General features: G+C 35.1%; 1 protein-coding gene across 1 annotated transcript; it reads right to left on the bottom strand.

Moving 5' to 3' along the window:
• Positions 1-1,033: 1,033 nt before the first annotated feature.
• LOC131040743 (replication protein A 32 kDa subunit B) lies at positions 1,034-14,397 on the bottom strand. The gene is made up of 10 exons (XM_057973699.2): positions 14,126-14,397; positions 13,906-14,022; positions 13,285-13,382; positions 4,774-4,815; positions 4,456-4,533; positions 2,390-2,468; positions 2,192-2,287; positions 1,919-2,007; positions 1,660-1,731; positions 1,034-1,585 (listed from the first exon to the last, which is right to left on the bottom strand). Exons 1-10 carry the CDS (start codon positions 14,231-14,233, stop codon positions 1,504-1,506), a joined length of 861 nt encoding a protein of 286 aa, XP_057829682.2. The 5' UTR covers positions 14,234-14,397; the 3' UTR covers positions 1,034-1,503.
• Between the last annotated feature and the right edge of the window lie 5,538 nt (positions 14,398-19,935).

Genomic DNA, 19,935 nt, shown 5'->3' with positions numbered 1-19,935 from the left:
TCTTGGATATGGGTATGTCCATACATACATATATGTACAATATATATATATATATATATATATATATATATTTGTATTTGTATGTATATTTATATTTATGTTCAAACATTATAGACTATATCATTGTATACCTATAAGAAAAGTGATATTCATAATCTGCAAAAATAAAAATACTCAAGTTTCAAAATGTCATTACACAATGAAAATTCAAATTATAATTGATCTTAATATTCATGTTCTTCATCAGAAGAGTCAAGGTCAATATCAACATTTGGTTCAATTTCATTTGAACCACAATGAATTGGATTGCCACTAACACTAGCTGTGTCAAGTGTAGAAGCTGGTTTAATTTCATTCTTCAAACATTTGACAGAATGCCAAATCATTAACAACACAACGAAAGTGATTTCACAAAACATGTATGCATAATGTAAATCAACTGAAATCAATCTCAATATTGCTGATAAAAAGTTTACTAACCTTGTGTTCATATGTATAGCTTGCAAAAGCAACTGAAATGATATTTAATTGCTTGCCTACTGGCATATTCCGATAAAAAATGCTGTCACAAAGTTGTGGGAGTGAAACTGATGTTTTAGTTTATGAAACTATGCTGGGGTACAACCCTTGGTACTTCCTGGATGCCTGGGTTCTCTGTGGATTCTTCACAGAAGGACCCATAGAGAACCCAAGTACTCGGGAAGAATCCAAGACATACCTAGGAAGAACCCGAACTGTACGAGTACCCGAACAGTACCAGTACTAGGACCCGAGCTAAACTAGAAGAATCCGGTAACTTGGAATAAATCTATAACAATAAATCCAACTGCAACATTGATATAGATAAAGATTAGCAAACATCAAATTCAATTATAGCTGCTACCAAGAATTTTCAGACACCAAGATATTTCAGTTGTACTTCACAAATTGAATTTGGGAAACTGCTGAACAGGCTAAAATATATGATGAATGTGAAATAAAACTCTTGCTTTAGGTGAAAATTTTGGCATAATGGATATATTTGATTGTGACATGAAAGAGAAAACACTGAATCCTCATTTCCTTGCAGTTTTGCTCCAATTAAATTCACTGAAGATATTCATAGATTGAAGTAGTAGCATGAACATCAGGCTATTCCAAATTAGCCAGCGTTGGAGCCTACAACATTAAGTAGTTAATCTGTTATCTTAAACATTTGCAACATAAGCTACAGGGAACTGACAGTTGTTTTTATTACATCTGTCAGTTTATGAGATCAACCAATTTTAATCTAAGAAATTCAAACAAACCTTCTCGAATACACATTTTAGTTTCTGGTCGTTCAAACATACTGTGCTTAACGTTCTATACAAAAAAAAAATGTTATGCAACTACTCGAGCGATGATAACAATGGTAATGGTATGAGGTCTACAGCGAACTAAAACAAATAATATACACTTTGGCTGTCAGTCAAATATAAATACCCATATCATAGAATTCAATCAAACTTGAATATCATTCTTTTACGCATTAGTAGATTTGAAGTGATATTCATCAATAGTTGAGTAGATGTAGCCTTCATTGGACAGGAAAGCAATCGCATCCCTGCAAAACAGATAGGCATTTTTAATACCATTTCTCCCATTCAAAGATTTCAAGCACAAATATTGAGAACATACATGATCTGTTTCTTTGTGGAACCAGGCAATCTCCTTGCAACTTCGTCCACATGAACTCCTTGTTCTATAGCTCTGTCATATCAAAACCCATGTGTTTGTTAGCATGCAGCAAGTAGGCATTGCCAACTTGCCAACAATTATAGATTGTATCCGTTGCTATCGAAAACAAGCCAAGCCTCTTCTAGCCAAAGAAGACTTTATTTGACATCAATTTTTTTGAAAAATAACTTTTCAAAAAACTATGAATATGATAGCTTACAGATTTGCAGGTTCCTCAAATATGTTTTGAACTCTTCTATGTAAATCTTCTTTCGATGCAACCATAGAAACAGGACCAGGGCTTGTGAACTGGAATATGAAAACAAGAGCCCCTACTATTATTTGATTGATTTTACACAAATAACAATAGTAAAAAAAGAATTGGTAAACACAAATTATTACAAATGCAGTGGCAACCCATACAGGTTCCCCTTATTAACTAGACACTAGATCTTTAACTTGGTACACTTCAAGCAACATTTGATCATCTTACTTGATTTACGCCAGCAGTGTGACTTGCCACGCCAGGCGGTCCCATCGGAGAACCCTTAACAATTGGGCTTGTAGGAGTTTGAGTGACACCTCCACCCTGCAGATCAAAGGTATAAATTCATTTATTCATTAAGGAAGCTATTCCCGTTTAAATATAAAACAGGACACGGCACAAACAAATGATAGCTAAGGTCAATACCTGAACTTTAAGATTGTAGAGACGTGTAAAAATGCATTCCAAGTTATGGAAAGTTATTTCGTTGAAATCAGTGATAGGCCTAAATAATCATTTCAAAGATAATATCAGTGCAATTCAAAAGCCAAATAACTAGTCAATCCAATAAATAACGATATAACATGAAGAGTCATTCGTCAGAAGACCCTAAATATCCTAGAAAAACACTTTCAGTAGAAATAGATTCCATATCTTATTCATAAAATAAAAGGTATCTTATTAATAACACAAATTTTTTAAAAAAATTAAAAAGATCCTTCAGCATTACTGAAAAAATCAAATACAACAATACAACACAAATAGGCATATAAGTGGCATAGTTCTTCTTAGCACTCATTGCCATGCCTGTAATTATTGGCATGGATAATATCCGTTACCAACTATGATATTGAATTAATCAGTCAATTGGAGGCACACCAAACTGTGATATTGAATTAATCAGTCAATTGGAGGCACACCAAACGGAAACCAGTAGTGTATAGCAGAGTTCCCAAACTCGCCGCGAGTTAGGCCAGTTCGCCGAGTTGGCGAGTCGAGCCAAGCTCGGCGAGTTTTGCTGACTCGGGACTCGGACTCGACGACATAAGTGACATTTCCTTATGCCTTTTCTCTTTCTTATACTTTAAGTTATATTCCATATATATTGTCAAGATGTTTGAGAGTGGTTTCGGACCTCCATGAGTTATAATGCAAAATCTAGTTTTTGGAGGATACTTCAAATTTCCAGACTTAGTCAAATTTCAGGCCATTTCAGGATCAGGATGACATTCCAAACTTTTAAGGCGAGTTCACTCTAACCTTGATGTAAGGGACGGGACCTAGGAGGACACTATGCATTCAACCAAGGTTTGATTTAGCAACTTGAAGCGTGACCAGAAAGTACACAAAAACCCTAGGAATGATCTAAATAACCCCTAATCACTCAACTGACCTAACCTCCTTCACTCCACCTCGAGGAGATCCACCTGATTTGATGACCTTTGAGAAACTCAATCCCTTCAATGCAAAGGCTAAGACACTAAAACGACCAACAACAAAACTAAAAGAGCTAACCCTAGAAAGCAAAAAGTGGGGGTCTTCATTTGCAATGGGGCGATGTGTGAGTACCTCACAATAGGGATGTTTCTTAAAATTTTGAAAAAAGGGGGTGAGTTGGGGACATTTCCTACTTGTCCCCACATCCCAAAAAATGCCCCCATGGGGCACAAGGTTATTTTTGGCAAGGGACATGTCTCTGAGGAGCATATTTTCTAACCCTTTTGGCCTCACAATTCCCCCTTCCATCCAACATGTATATAGCCTAAAAACTAAGAGGTCCAAGAAAGACCAAGATCAACTACAGTCCCAAGGTAAAACCTAAGTTCAAAAAGCACACTATTTAATGCTACCATACACAAACATTCCTTACAGTTTCCAAGTGAAGATGTTCATGATGTCTCATGTTGGTGCTCCCAAAATTTCAATTTGGCCAAAGAAAATACTAAACAGAAGCCCCAAACAAGTAGATACTCTACCAGCATGCCTTTCATGGCATAACAAGCTAGCACACATTATAACTGGGCTTTATTCAATAATGGGTGCATGAAACAAGTTTTAAATTGTTAAAAATCTCTTAATTTCAAGGGTTTTTTTATTTTGCCGAGTCATAGCCGAGTCATGAGTCGAGTCGGCCTTGCCGAGTCCGAGTCTGGGAACTTTGGTGTATACACAACAATTGCAATTATAAGTCAATTTAGACAGCAAATACAATCAAAATGTTTAATGGGAATATCGTATCTTGCTTACAAATTCCACACTTACAAAGCAAGCATGGTGTTCAAGTACAAATACGCTTGAAAATCTGCCAAAGCAAGAACACGTTGATGTGTCCAACAAATTCCATTTATAGGTTGTTGCATAAAAAACGCTTGTATCCGATATGATTTTGAAAAAAAAAATTGGAGCTAAGCAAACTGCACATATAAGTGAATGCATCCATTCTGAACCAAACACATGTATAGGAATTCAACTCGTCAGTTTTCAATACACACCTCACAGAGAAAGCATTCACATGCTTCTTGTTCTGGAAGCTCCTCAAATGACCATGTACACGCACATAGGAACCATTCCTACATCAAATTACAAAACTCAACTAGTTAATAGAATATCCAAATGTGCTTTTGCAACAGATTTTTTTCAACTTTCATTCCAACCTCACATTACGCAGTCAGTTCTAAGTCTGACAGGGTAAACATCTGTATAATGATTAGAAGATGTTCTAGCGCAATCAGAAAGGAGTCCAATGTGAAATAAATGATTGAAACAAAAGAATAAAATCAAAATACTAAAAGTAATGAGTAAAATCTTACTGTACAACAGCCATCTCTGTAGATTCCATCGCATCATTAACCCTGCATAAATTAAACAGAGCAATTTCATATTAATACATGACCAAACACAACAGTAAATAGTAGAGTTACAAACTAAATTCCAAGTAGCTGATTCTAAAATAAATTTATAATACATGATTTTCACCACTCAAAATGTAAGTCCTTGACTGTTAATAATTGCGTATCTTGTTCTTTACAGCTTGTCAGTGTTTCTGATTTTGGTAAATGCCAGATATTGTCCAAAACAAATACAAAGTAAACATAAATTGGACTAATTAAGTCACTCAGGCAAATAGGGCATGTGAGACTTCCCACAAAACCAATTCAAAATTGATTAGATGCGTCAATCCACTAATGCCAGCAAGTTTGCAAAGAAACAGAAACTATCAATTAGACAACTAATCCAGCACTGGCACCACCATTTAAAATGAACACATAAACAACTTTAACAATGAAATAAAAAACATATAAGCAAACTATGACATTGCTGACAACAATCACAATCTGTATATCAAGCACTACCGAATATACAACAAAAAGAGAGATTATAGCAGAAATCCTGTCCCAAAGATCAGAGTGTTATTAAACATCAACAAAAGGAGAAGCTTAAACTTGCAAACACTATAGAACACCTAACCACCCAGAATACAAAGCAACCTTCCTATATAGATCTTGACAATGGATCAAATGCTCGCACACACATTATAAAATGCTCGAGATAAATCTTGGGTGAAGACATTCTCGAGCAACTGATATACACATTCATCATGGTCAAGCAATCCCAATGGCCTGAGGATTCCACCCTACTGCAAATACTAGAGACCCAATAATCTCAGTACACGATACTTAGCAAGAGTGTCTTCCTACCCACTTGGTCACTGGTTCAAAGAGGCTTACAAGGCAAGCATTGGGGATCTGACCATTGTTACAAATTCCCTATAAAGAAGAGGATGGATTTAATTTAGATCAAGTCATGTAAATTCCATAACCATTGCACATCAAAAAGCTTGAAGTTAGGGAAAGCTTCAAGAACTTCTTTTCATTAATTTTCCTAGTTTGGATTCGGATTTGAATTCGAGATTCAGGTTAAAGAGTTCCTTAAAAAAAATTTGGGGTGGGTTCAAGTTCACTTTGGGTTCATCCATACAAAAACATATAAAAATAAAAAAATATATACATATATGTAGCATCAAATAAGTTCATAATACACCACTATCAACTATGAATAGTAAAGTAACATAGCAAAATACACCACCATATATATTAATGTTTTAAAATTTAGTCCAAAAAACATAGCAAAATGCCAAAATACACCACCATATCAATGTTCCAATTCAAAAATAATAATGTCAACATTAACAATCAGCCATCACTGATCAAATATCATCAGAAGTCATCAAACATATCCTCATCCTCCTCCTGTGGCAAATTAGAAGCACAAACAGAGCCACTAGCATCAGTACTAGCAATCTCAACCTCAGGAGCAGCCTCATGATCACTAGGTAGCTCATAATCATCATCATCAACTCCAACTGCACCAAGGTGGGCAGCTGAATCATCCAACTCCACACACTCTAGTTCAACATCCCAATGCTTTGCCTCCCTTTTTTGTAGGTATTGTCCTTGTGTGTTAGGAGCCTCAAGTTTGAATGCACTTAGACCAAGTCTTTCACCTTCTTGGAATGTAGTCTAATGTGTTTTATCGAGTGGAAGGAGTATGTGCTCCGATTCCTCTCGAATGATGATGAACTAGCAACCTATCAAGATTTTCAATTTTAAAATTAGAAAGTTAAGAGTTATGAATAAAAAATTTAAATATAAATTCAATATTCATCAACAAGAATTTAGATATTAGAATCTTAAGAGTTAAGAACTTACTTGTGATAAAACTTTGATAGCAATGGGTTGTACGTGCTAGTATATTTCTCCACGGAAGTACCACCATTTATGAGCATCAACACCTTCCTTGTCTTCAAGTGCATCAAGACCACAATCATCAATGCTTGCAAAACTCATGAATTCAAACCTCACCATAGGCCGTATGGGATCAAGAAAGTCTATGAAGGGCTGCCTTGAACCCGTGAACAACTTCAAGATCTCTATATGGGGCAGCTCTAGTGCTACTTTCATTAAGGACCGCCCGGCTATAGTACCTAGGGCTCAATGCAAAGACAAGGAGATGCAAAGGGGTAGTCATTTTGTTCCATCTCTCCACCATGATTTTTTGTAGTTCCTTGAAGAACGTTTCTTCAAGATCTTGCTCTTTCTCATTTATGATTTTTTTCATATTCTCAATCATAGTAGAGTTAATGCCATCATATACCTCACCCAAGCAAGGCCTATCCATGCCAATTTATCAAATTATGCTCAATATAGGTTCAATAAATCTCAAGAGGTACCCAACACAATCCCACCAAGAGTCATCTGGTATCATTGCCTTGATGGCAGCTGCCCTTGTACTACTAGATTGCCTCCATATGCTCCAATTAGCACTGATTACCATTCTAGACAATGCCTCTTTAACCTTCACAAGGCATCTCAAAACCATAGTGTTAGAGGCAAAACAGGTCTCAACAACCTATTTCAAAATCAAACAATAATAAATTAGAATCAAAATTGAAATTAAGAACTTAGAAAGTTTTACTAAACTAAAGTCTAAAACATATTTAAATTTTTAATAATTTAACTTACCTTCAAGCGCTCCAATCTCGTGAATTGTCTAAATATGGCTTACAACATAAAATGGTTTGTGATGAACATTTGGATCTCTTGGGCATCATCATACATTTGTTTGATCCACTCGACTTTCTTGCCAATTTTTTGCAGCATTAGGTTGAGTGAGTGGACAGCAACAAGGTGTCCAAAATATGTGTTTATAGTGCTCCTCAACCAATAACCCAACAGCCCTACAATTTTTGGCATTGTATGTTACCACCTCAACAACATTTTGAGGGCCAACTTGCTCAATGGCTTGGAAAAGAATGTTTGCAATGAATGGACCATCCTTCATTTGCCCTTCACAATCCACTGCTCTCAAAAACATCACCCCTCTTGTGGACACTACAATAACATTGACCAAAGGGCAATTTCTTGCATCTTTCCATCCATCAGATACTATGGACACACTTGTTTCAATCCATAAATCCGTGATGGGCTTCAAGGAATCCTCTACATGTTTCACCTCTTTGTCCAATAAAGTGGTGCGCACCTTCTCATAACTCGAGCCCTTGAACCCCCTTGGAGCCTCATTAATTGATCTCACCATTTTTTGCCAATACGATGAGCAAACAAACATTAAATGTCAATCCATTTGCATAGATGCATCTAGCTATGTCTTGCTCAGCAATGTCTCTAGCCTCATTGTGAAATGACATTTCCAAGGCCCCCTTTGCTCTCTTATTTGTCATCGGTTCTTGAGGACACGCAAGAATGGATGACCCTCTTTGAGTTGTTCATTAGAAATTGATGCCATAAAGGCCTTCAATGCTTTTTTACTTCTAGACCTTTCCAAAGGATGAACAATTGCATTCCCAACTACTTCATCTGCTCGTCTTTTCTCTTCAATATATTTAGTACAATAGAGTTTGCAAGAAGGTTTTATGTGGAGGCTGCCCTACAACTCTTCGCTTGCATGTACAAAACTTGATGCCTTCTAAGGGATAAAACACAAATGTGCTTTCACTCTACTCTAAGAGCTTTTATATTCCTATTTGCAATGGCTGCAAATCCAAAGGAAACCTCCTCCACTTGGCAGTTGCTGAACCATTTCCATGCTAAAGAACCCGAGTCTGTTTTGAACCGAGAGTTCCCAGTACTAGAAGCACTTGCCATTCTATGAATCTATAAACAACATATAAAGCCACAAACCAAAATAAAAAAATAAAATAAAACTAAAGTTCATTTCATTTTGTAAAAAAAATGCAAAGAAAAATTGAAAAAACAAACAAAATCAACAAAAACCTACCTCTTTTGTTGAAATCTTCCTCTTCAATGTCTTTGAAGAGTTCTCAACACTTGCAACAATGTGGGAATAGCTCACAAACCAGCTTAGAGCATGCAACAATCACCCTTCAACACTCCTTGAGCAATGGCAAGCAAACAAAAAAGTTTAGCAATGGAGGCAAGAAATTTTTGTTTTCATTCACAAATGCACAAATGAGATATGTTTCACCTTTTTGGCCTTTTTAGTGGTCTATTTTAGGGTTGGAGGGTTGGGTTGACCAATATAGACCAAAAAAGAACTTTAGAAAATCAAAAAAAATGTCTAAAACCCATCAAATTATGCTTGGGATCTGCCGCTCAAGTCAAAATTCGCTGCAAATTCATCCAAATCCTCCTTAAGTCCTTCACAATGAACCCACAATCCAAACGTGGAACCCTAGCTGTAGTTATGCTAGACCACAACTAAACCAATATTTGGGCCGAACGAAACTAAGACCCTACGCTGCCAAGGAAGAATCTAGCAACTTGGGCCAATATTTAAAAGTCATCAAAAATTACATTCGCCAATCAATGACACTTGATACGTCAAATCATATTTCTAAATAAAACTTGTTTGACTTTACCTATTCTCAAGACCCCTAGCCTTCAACATAAATTCAATACATCTCGAATATTTGTGAAAAATGTCTTGTCTTAATTGTTCTATAGCAATAATTAAAAGAATGACATAAGCTCAAAACACTATAGTTATGACCCCTTTATTAAGCATCTCCAATTATCTTATATTTATAAGAACTCTATACTACCCAAAGACCTCATGCCCCTCAAATCCCATCACCAAACCTATTCCATGTATTTATTGATTCTATTCAAGTATCGTGTATAGTAAATCAGGGGTGCTTCTAGACACACTAGAAGAATAGATATCTCAATATGGCAAGAAGACAACAGTTTATAAAAGTGGTGCTTCAAGCACACTCTATTTACCTCCTACCAACATCCAAAGCACCTTCTTATTGTGAATAAATGCAAAGGAAATGAAACTTTCATTAATAAATGGGAAAGGGGTGCCAAACAAAGGAAGGTAGGGCATGTAAAAGCAACATTGATCTTTCAACAACCCTTTGGTTGTCAAATTTGTATAGAGTATCTTAAAAAAAAATTAACCTACCTTGGAATTTTATTTATGAGCTTGACTCAATGAATTCAATCAAGATCTTCATGGCTTCAACCATATCCAATGGCTTTCATATGTGAAATTTTCTTAGATGATGTAAGCATGCAATTATCAAGCATTTCACTTAGGTGGTAAGCAATGGTCATTCTGGTCAGCTATGAGATGAATTATTGAATGGAAGAAAACCTGTCCAACTGCAAGGGCTTCAACCAAATAGGAAACCATCAATTCCTCTTTGGTACTCAACATATCTTTACCCAACAAAGGTAGAAAGCCATGGTGCTGAAACAAAAGTTTGAGAGTCCTAAAAAACCCATTCCACTAAACATGGAGCAACCAAAGTTGCTTCAGCAGTTGGTTTGGTCTAAGTATATCCCCAGACGCATGACCAAAGACAAGTTAATATGGAGGGGATCACACAAGAAAATACAAGGCATGGTCATAAAAACAAATGTTTCGCTTCAGCAAGTCATTGATTAAGCCAAACAGCACATTTGGTACAAGATTAGACTCCTCAAGAGCCAAAACCAATGCCTTTGATTGACTGGCTGTCCTGGAAAAATAAACACCAAAGAAAAACTTCAGCATAGGGGTTGGTAATGCCCTTCCATCTGCTGCTTTTGTAAAGCATTGTTGAATCAACTAAATACCTTCTCTCACCTTCCATAAGCTTTAAACACTGGCAATTGCATTTAACACATTGATTTTTGCTTGGGTGATACCTACTTCTTTGCAGCATATTTTTTTCTCATAGCCTGTTGAAAGAAAAATCCTTTAACCTCTGTGGCTGGCCTACCCATCAATGATTATCTAACACAATTGGATGGAGAGAAACAAAAGGTAGCTCTTCCATTCTGAAATGCCTTGTGAAATGGTCCATGCAAAAACAGAATCAACAATCTTTGAAATTTTGAACTTCTCAATGTAAAGCTTATGTTAAGACTCGAAATAATGGGAGTTCTCACCCAAAGCTGATCCTGTTGATAAGCTTGAAGTGAATGATGACCCAACTTACAAGCCTTGTGAATAAATAAGGCTCGGTAGACTTGCTTCTATTTACCTCTAATAGGACTTTTGTCTATTAAATCTGTTTTTCGGTGTCTGGTCTTGGCTCTTGACCATTAAGGGATTTGGGACATGTCTTTGGATTCAACCTAACATTGGGGTATATCCATTCATTGGATGGCATATTAATATATTGCATTCCCTCTCAAAGGCAATGTTGTTAACATGCCTTATAAGCCCCCCATCTATGAGTCCTGCCTCCTCACAAATCTCTTTGAAATATATGCTCCGCAATCAACAACCCCTGCCCACATAAATGCTACTACTTTAAATGGACTGAGGATCATTCCTAGCCATCCATCTGCCTTGCTGTCAACCATCCCAGGCTGTCCAGGAGTAAGGCCCTACTCTCTCACATCTCTAAAAGCATGAGCCTGCAATAGATCAGATCTAAAATAATTCCCAGGTTGGCTGGAGCAAATAGTTTTTTTTTAATGCAGTCATTTGCTGCTCATTGGAATGGAAGTTTGCTGTATGTCACCAAGGAAAATGTCATTTCTTCTGGAAAAGTTGATGTCTAATCGCTTCAAGGGCAGCAGAAAGTTAAACCATTAAATGATTAAGACAATCAGACAGCAGTCAACATGCAGCCTAGACGTAATAGTGAATAATTGATTTAGGCATGCAGTACAATAATGTGTACCTAGGTATGTAATTTGGGGACCTAGTAATCAATATTGTGTTCCCTTGTAATTCCAGTGAATGAGAATGTCAAGAGCACATGACTTTATGACATTACTGTCAACAGTCAGAGCTATTATAATTATGATTCTTTATTAGAATTCAACTGTAAAGTTTTTTAGTCAAACTCATGAAATATTTTCATGAGTAGTGGTTCACACAAATCCACCTCTCATGAGCACGAATGGTCCACTTGGCACATCATGTGTCTAAGTGACACTCACATGAGTGAAGCATTAGGACTTACCAGGAGGCCGGCCATCCTCATATAACTCTAACTCAAGCACACTTGACTATGGAGTTTCCAACGAGATCAAGTATACTTAGCTTGCTATCCCATTTGTAAACCTTCAGCAAGTGCTTTGCCTAACTAACATTTCATTATAGAGTCCCTTTAGTTCATCCATAGACAAGTAGGAGACGTTTTTTGCAGTGTGTCAAATTATTATGTTTTATCAAGATTCATGTGAATCATTTTTGAGTCCAACTCATTGATGCATATTTCATTAATAAAACATCATAATTTAGCACACTGCAAAAAAAACCGTCATTGTGCAGAGCTAGCATGGTGCTTATTGTTGAGAAACTGATTGAAAAACTATCCAACAGCTACAGTAAAACACTCTTGATCAGATTTGTAGCTTACCCAGTTTGATAAACTCAATCTGTTCAGGAGGTCGAGCAAATTCGGTAAGTCTGAACCAAATCAAACAAATCGAGCCAGTAGAGAAAATAAGAACCAGGCTACATTTGGTGACAGCAGTTAGATCATATTAAATCTAGAGCATATCGTGTCCATTAGGAACTCTTTTTAGTGTCAGGTTCTTGGGGCTAATACTGTCAAATTGGTTTACCGGTAGAATGCTGAAGATGCAACCAACTATTGATATATAAAATATAGTAGATATTAGAATTTATGATACAAAAAAGCCAGAGTCGTGCAGAATTTTATATAAAATGAAATTATTAGAAATCCTTGGAGCCCTTTTAGCAAATGAAATTGGCATGAATCTTCAGAGACTTGACCATCATTGCCCTAATGTACCAGATCTCAGGTTCTCAATGGAGGATAAAACTTCTCTAAAGACAACTGAGAGAATGCAAAATATTTGCCACATTCCAGAGTAAGAATTGGACTTCGGATCCAAGTGGTCAAGATGTAAGGTAGTTAGTGTATTGTAAACAAAGTAAATTTAAGTTAAATTTCCCTTGGGTAGTCTATCTGCAACCCCGTTTGTGTCCCACCGATTAGAGTCCAATTAAAACAGCCCCCTTCACTGATTAAAAACGTGGCCACTTCACCACCATCGTTGGTGAATATGCAGTCAAACTTGTTGATTGGAACTTGAAATATTTTTAAGAAAATGCTAGCCTCGAGCATACTGAACTCACTTAGAATTCCACATCTCGAAAAAATAGCATCTCGACACACTAACCTATGGCTACAAATTAAACACTTTGAACAGAAACGAGAGCTAAAATGAACAAATATACAACAATAATTAATCAGTTAATCAACATATAAAAAATAGCTCACTATAAAATGGTTGAAAATAAAAACAGATACAACCAATAGAATATAAGGATCCGATTTCTTTATCTGCAACTAAAACTTGATCGCTTACCATCTTTTTACTTCGATTTTCCCTGTACCATCATCCAAATAAAACGATACGTCGGTTATTCTTTCTTCCTTGTTAAAAACCATTCCAACCAGGGTTACCTGTGCATCCAACAAGAGACGCGAAATTTGAGCAACTTCTACAGAACAACAAATTACATAAACCAATTTCTACAGAGGGAAACTAATATTAAAACAAATCAAGTTTAAATTACACAACCACAAAAAGAATGCACTTGAACCATTTTTGCATAACCAAAAAAAACGTGCTAACCCGAATAAAAACACTTAGCAATTCTTGCAGAATTACATACAAACCTAACGTTTAAAGGCATTCATTATGCTAAAAAAGCTGAAATTATTAACATCCACTCCATCTATTACTATATATTTTTTATTGACGGCCCCATTCCAGAACATAATATTACTCAAACCCAAAATAACCCATACGAGCAACTCCTACAGAACAACAAAAGACAAAATCCCATAAAAAACCCCTTGGGCCATTTCTACGAAACCATAAAATGGGAAAACTGAACAAAAACCCACTTGATAATTTTTACACAACGAAAAATCAAATAAAACCCTAATGTTTAAAGGCGTCCATTGAATAAAAAATACTGACGTTGTTAACATCCACTCCATCGATTATGTAATTCGAACTGTCATCCGAATGTTTCTGGGTCGCCTGACTTATCTGCTTCACTGTCAAAGGGAGAAGCCCTGTACTATTACCGGTTTTCTGCAAAACCAAAACCCAAACGAAATTTTAAGAAAGGAAAAACAGCTCGAGACTTCTCGAAACACAGAAGCTTAAGAAACAATCAGCAGTGAAAAGCGCTTACCCTGGCAGATGAAAACCCGCCTTCGTTAACTTGAGTAGCCTGTGAAGGCATAAAACCTCCTCCAGAAAACAGAGAACCTCCATCAGATTGGCTTTGCATGCCATACATTTCTACGGATGTTTAGTTGTGGAAAACGAGGAAAAATGAAATCGATGAGAGGAAAGATTCAAACGAAAGAATTTTGTTTTTTCCCTTCGAAAGCAGATCTTTCACTGTGATCAGTTTATGATGTAGAGCGCGGTCTCCCGCCAAATTTCTCTGACAGTTGACAGTTGACAACAGAATTCCGTTATTAGCCTCTTTTCAGGATACTGTCAATTTATAACTGAATCCCGTTATTAGACGGACAAATTGTTCCCGCCTCTTTTGAGAATGCTTTTTGTTTTTAATGTTTCAAACTTTCAAGGATTAATTGGACTTATGCAAACAATTGAAGTTAAAAATGAGCATAGGTTAAATAATGAAGACAACAATCATTTTAGGGAAGTAAATTAGAAGGTCAATGGATAATTTTGATTTAATCTTCTAATTTAGATGTGTGAGAGTTAAGTGGTATTTTTTTATTAGTGGAATGTCTTGGAATTAATGTTTAAATTATCAATTTGTTTAGAATCAAGTTACAATTATGAATTAATTCATTCGCTCTATTTAGATTTGATTTTAGATGTGATGCATAGTTATGTTATCTTGTTTGCCTTGTTGTCCTTGGTCTACTTTGTTCATCTTGATATATGGTGACTAAAAAAAATTTCAAATATCTAGAAAGGGATATTGTTATGTTGCAAGGTGGCGTGATCTCCCATGTCAACCTTTGAAAACATCTGGAAAAGCTTGAAGATGGTAGATAAGGGCCCTATAATGATGTTTGCATATTTGTTAGTCCTTTTAGTGCACTTATCCAAATGTTTTGCTATTGATTGCACTCGAATGAAAGAGAATGCTTGAAGTGAGATGTTTTAAAATGAATGTTAAAGAATATCATTCAACGCTAGCACGTAGCATTAAATTTTGCAAAATGTGTGCTTAGTTAACTTGTGATGGAAAAATAAACGGGGTTAGTGAACCAAATTTTGAAATTGAATTTTAGAAAGGCGAGGGTCAAGTCCACAACCATGGCAATGTCATAAGTGGTCAAATAGTTAAATGTAAGTGACTAACGACTATATATGAGTAGGTGTTTGGATAGATGTAATAAATGTGAAAATTAGGGGAATGAATTGGAGTATGTGTGTGTAAGGATAAGTTGAGGGCTAAGTGTGAAGAATATATGTGTATGGGGATAGATAAAGGCTAAAGCAATGAAGCCAGTTGTACACAAGATTGGACTACTTTTTTTAATATGTATGCATGTCAAAATATTTTCTCATGATGGGTATAAAACTAAATGGCATATACTATGGGTATTCAAATCTCCTTTTGGGGTCAACTTAAGCTATTAAATTAAGGTAACTTAGTAAGCACAAAGAACTTAAGATAATTAATTATGAAAAATTGATAAACTTGTACTTCTTGTTTTGGAAAGTGAATGTTGATAATAGAGGTACTTATTTTACAACCAAAAAGTGAGTGTCAAATGAAGAAGATTTTGGGATCCATATGATGTCAAATTTGGAATCAATATATATTTATTAGTGAAGTGCCTTAGTCTACATTAGAATTTTGATCTATTAGAGCATGGGTTCATAGATTAGGGACAAAGACAATCATAAATATATATTGTGGGTCTAGACTTATCTTGCATTAAAGGTGTTCTACTTTGTAACTTTTGTGTTCTCCATGTGTCGCTATTGATGTCTACGCATCTCTTGTATTAGCACCCACATTAATTCAAAAGGTAGATGAACAGGGCTACCCTGTTGAGGAACAAACAGCGAGAACCAATCTGAACCTGCCCGAGAACTACTGTTCCCAACCCAACCCGGACTAAAATGGAGGGTCTCATGTTGTTGGGTGGTCCCCAAGGGAAATCGACGTTGGGTAGGCCAAAGGAACTATAGGGCAGTCATGTCCACAAGAATTTTAGGGAGGAGGGGTCTAGTCATTCCCTACCCATATTCCTAATGTATGACAATATATTATGCTCTTCCTAAATATATGGAGACTTGATGATATCTAAAAATACCTTGAGAATTGTTAATTTGTGATAGGGAGGCAAATTCTCTGAAATCAACCCTTGAAATTTGAATTATAGCAAAACTATAATAATCTTCAATCATGCAAATGTTCCTAGAATGTTCAATACAAAACTCCTTTTAGAGCACTAATTGAAGTGTATAAATGTGAACCAATTCCTTGATTTTTAATGCTTGGGAGGTGATTGGTATAAGTGCACTAAATTTCTTACATACTAGCACATGGCACAAATTATACCAAATGTATGTTTAGTCAACTCAAGGTAGGAGGGTGAATGGGGTCAATCCACCAAAATTTTAATTTTAGTTGTAGACACTTAAATATTTCCTAAAGTTTACCTAGTCCCTATCACCTAGTCCTGGTCCTCAATTTCATCACCCAAGACAAGTCCCCTTTACTAAGGTTTTCCGCACTTAATTAAATAGTCATATTATTCGATTAGTCCCCATTTTCATCTCTTTGTAATAAATAAATAAATAATAAATACCATTTCCACCTTTTTCTATCTCACACATAGCTAAAATAATTAAATTATATTATTATTTAATTATGCATATATTCCCTCAACACGTTCCAAGAATAAAGGGGAGCTAACAACACGTGTCCTTATGGTTCCATTATTTTCTTTGCTAAGCTAAATAATATAGCCTTATTAGATGCACATGTCCCTTATATCTCTCATGGTCACAACCACTTACTAAATTTAGTAAGTTCATCTTAGTTGTTCACAATCCAACAACCTCCATCTGAACCTTCCATTCCCTCCTTGATCCCAAGGGAATCCTCTCCAACATCCTCCATCATTGATCTCGCTATCAAATCTTGACTACCCATTTCCCTTCCAATTTTTTATAAATTTGGGCACTCTTTCCTTCATTTTAATCCATCATTAACTTGAGCTAGGCGTGTGCTATCAAATCATGTAGTCTTCAAGCAAAGGAGTATCCATATAAAAATTGATCATCAAAGCAAATCCAATGACAATGGAGTTTATGGTAACATTTACTTTGTTTTTTATGTTATTGTGTTGTTTTGAAATTCACAATGAGTTGTTTCTAGAAGCTTTTTATCTTGATTTGGATAGGGACTTACATGCTTGTTCGTATCTATCTCACATTTTGAATCATATGCATCACATTAATATTTCACAAATTTGTGATAATGAACTTCTTCAAAATGGCTAATGGTCAAATCTACAAGCTAAATAGCTAAATGAATGAAAGTGTGTAACAAGTAAGCATATAGACTGAATGTCTAAGTGTATGTGTGAGTAAATGGACAGGGTAGTGATATATGTGTAGATATATAAAAGTTATTGAAGAATGAGCCCAACTTTACTCAATGTTGTGTCATTTATCACTATGTACATTTATCGAACATATGTTCAAAATAGGTACAAAAATAAATTTGAAATGACATGGGTATGCAAATTATACCTTTACATTTTTCCCTTTCTTTGAGGTGCATCTAAATCCTAAAATGATCATGTATCTTAAAGTATATAATTTGAGATCTCCACATTCTGGCAATCCAAAAATCACTTATCATAAGATCTCCACATTATAATATTTATGCACCCATTTTGATAGGAACTCTTGTAGTGATATTCTAAGTCTATTATCCATTACTTATAGACTTTTTATCCAATTATATACTAGTTTGTATAGACACTTAAACCTTTTTTCACTTCCACTTCTGAATCCAAAAGTCTTGAGCATTAACTCAAATGTGGAAAAAATTGCATCAAATTGCCAAGACTTGAAGATAAAATTCACATGGACACTAGTGTCCAAATTAAATCCAAATTATTCCAATTTTTAGGTGGACTATAAAACATAATCCCAACTTGCCCCAAACTTACATCAACCAATAAAATCCTAAAGCCCTTTAATATTAGAGGCCAAAAATTCCCCATTCAAAGAGAATGATACATCTCACAAACAACTCTGAAATGATCACATGCATCTTAAAGTATATACTTTGATTGTGACAATAAAAAAAAATCTCTTACTCTATATACGCCCTGTATTTATGCATCTATCTTAATAATCACTCTTGTAGTCAAGTCCTAGGGCCATTTTCCACTGCTTCTAGATTTTTATCCAAGTCTATACTAATTTTCACTTCTACTTCCTAGTTTAAAAGTTTTGAACATAGATTCAGAAGTGGACAAAAATGAATCAAAATTATAGTACCCCAAGATAAAACTCATATGAACACTATTGTTTAATTTTAATCCAATTCATTGTAATTTTCAAGTCCTAGAAACCCTAATCCTCCTTTATCATAATCTTACACCAAGCATTCAAATCCTTAATCACTTTAATATTAAAGCTCCAAAATTCCACACTTGAAGAGAAAGTCACATCTTCCAAACAATTCTAAAACAATCATACATCTCAAAGCATATAGTTGTATCTCAAAGTATATATTTCAATATCTCCAATTCATGACAATTAAATATATACTCACTCTAAGATATCCACCTTATATATATGCACCCATTTTAATAATCACTCTTGTAATGGTGTTATAACACCATTTTCTGATATTTTCAGACTCCTATTCAAATGTTATATTGGTTTGTATGTGCCCCTAAAACTGTTTTCATTTTTACTCTCTCTTCTAAATTTTCAAGCATGAAATTAGAAGTGGACAAAAATGAATAAAAATTATAGTACCCCAAGATAAAACTCATATGAACACTATTGTTCAAATTTTGATCCAATTCATTGTAATTTTTAAGTACTAGAAACCCTAATCCTCCTTTATCATAATCTTACACCAAGCATTCAAATCCTTAATCGCTTTAATATCAAAGCTCCAAAATTCCACTCTTGAAGAGAAAGTTACATCTTCCAAACAATTCTAAATCAATCATGCATCTCAAAGCATATAGTTGTATCTCAAAGTATATATTTCAATATCTCCAATTCATGACAATTAAATAAATACTCGCTCTAAGATATCCACCTTATATACATGCACCCATTTTAATAATCACTCTTGTAGTGGTGTTATAGCACCATTTTATGATATTTTTAGACTCTTATTCAAATGTTATATTGGTTTGTATGTACCCCTAAAACTATTTTCATTTTTACTCCCTCTTCTGAATTTTCAAGCATGAAATTAGAAGTGGACAAAAACACATCAAAGTGCTAGGAACCTAAGATGAAAGTCAACTAGACATTAGTAGCCATATTTAATCCAATTTATTCCAATTTATTCCAATTTTTAGGTCCCAAAAATCCTAATCCTTCTTAGTCTAATTCTTGCATCAAATGATCAAACCCTAAAGCAATTTGATAATACAGGCGAAAAATTTGTCATTTGAAGAGAATGACACATCTTGCAAAAAACTCTAAAATGATTATGCATCTCAAGTACATAGTTGTATCTCAAATTATATTCTTTGATATCTCCACTATGTAATAGTCGAAAAATCACCTACTTCGTGATCCCACCTTATATTTATGGACATGCTTTAATAATCACTCGTGCAGTCCTTTTTTAAGGCCACCTTCCATTATTTATAGACTTTTATGGAATTTCATACTAGTTTGTATGGACACCTAAACCTACTTTCACTCTCACTTCCTATTCTTAAATTTTTGGACATAAATTAAGAAATAGACAAAAATGCATTAAAAAATGTGACTCGAGATTAAAAAATT

The sequence above is a fragment of the Cryptomeria japonica genome, chromosome 5, assembly GCF_030272615.1.
Source record: "Cryptomeria japonica chromosome 5, Sugi_1.0, whole genome shotgun sequence".
Classification (NCBI taxonomy): Eukaryota; Viridiplantae; Streptophyta; class Pinopsida; order Cupressales; family Cupressaceae; genus Cryptomeria; species Cryptomeria japonica.
Note: the sequence above shows the minus strand (reverse complement) of the source record. Positions and strands in the feature narration are given on the sequence as shown.

Coding starts and splice junctions, on each gene's coding strand:
- LOC131040743 (XM_057973699.2), bottom strand. CDS start 14,233: ATGTATGGCATGCAAAGCCAATCTGATGGAGGTTCTCTGTTTTCTGGA. Junction 14,023..14,125: donor GCGGGTTTTCATCTGCCAGG/GTAAGCGCTTTT, acceptor TTGGTTTTGCAG/AAAACCGGTAATAGTACAGG. Junction 1,732..1,918: donor TTTGAGGAACCTGCAAATCT/GTAAGCTATCAT, acceptor TTGATATGACAG/AGCTATAGAACAAGGAGTTC.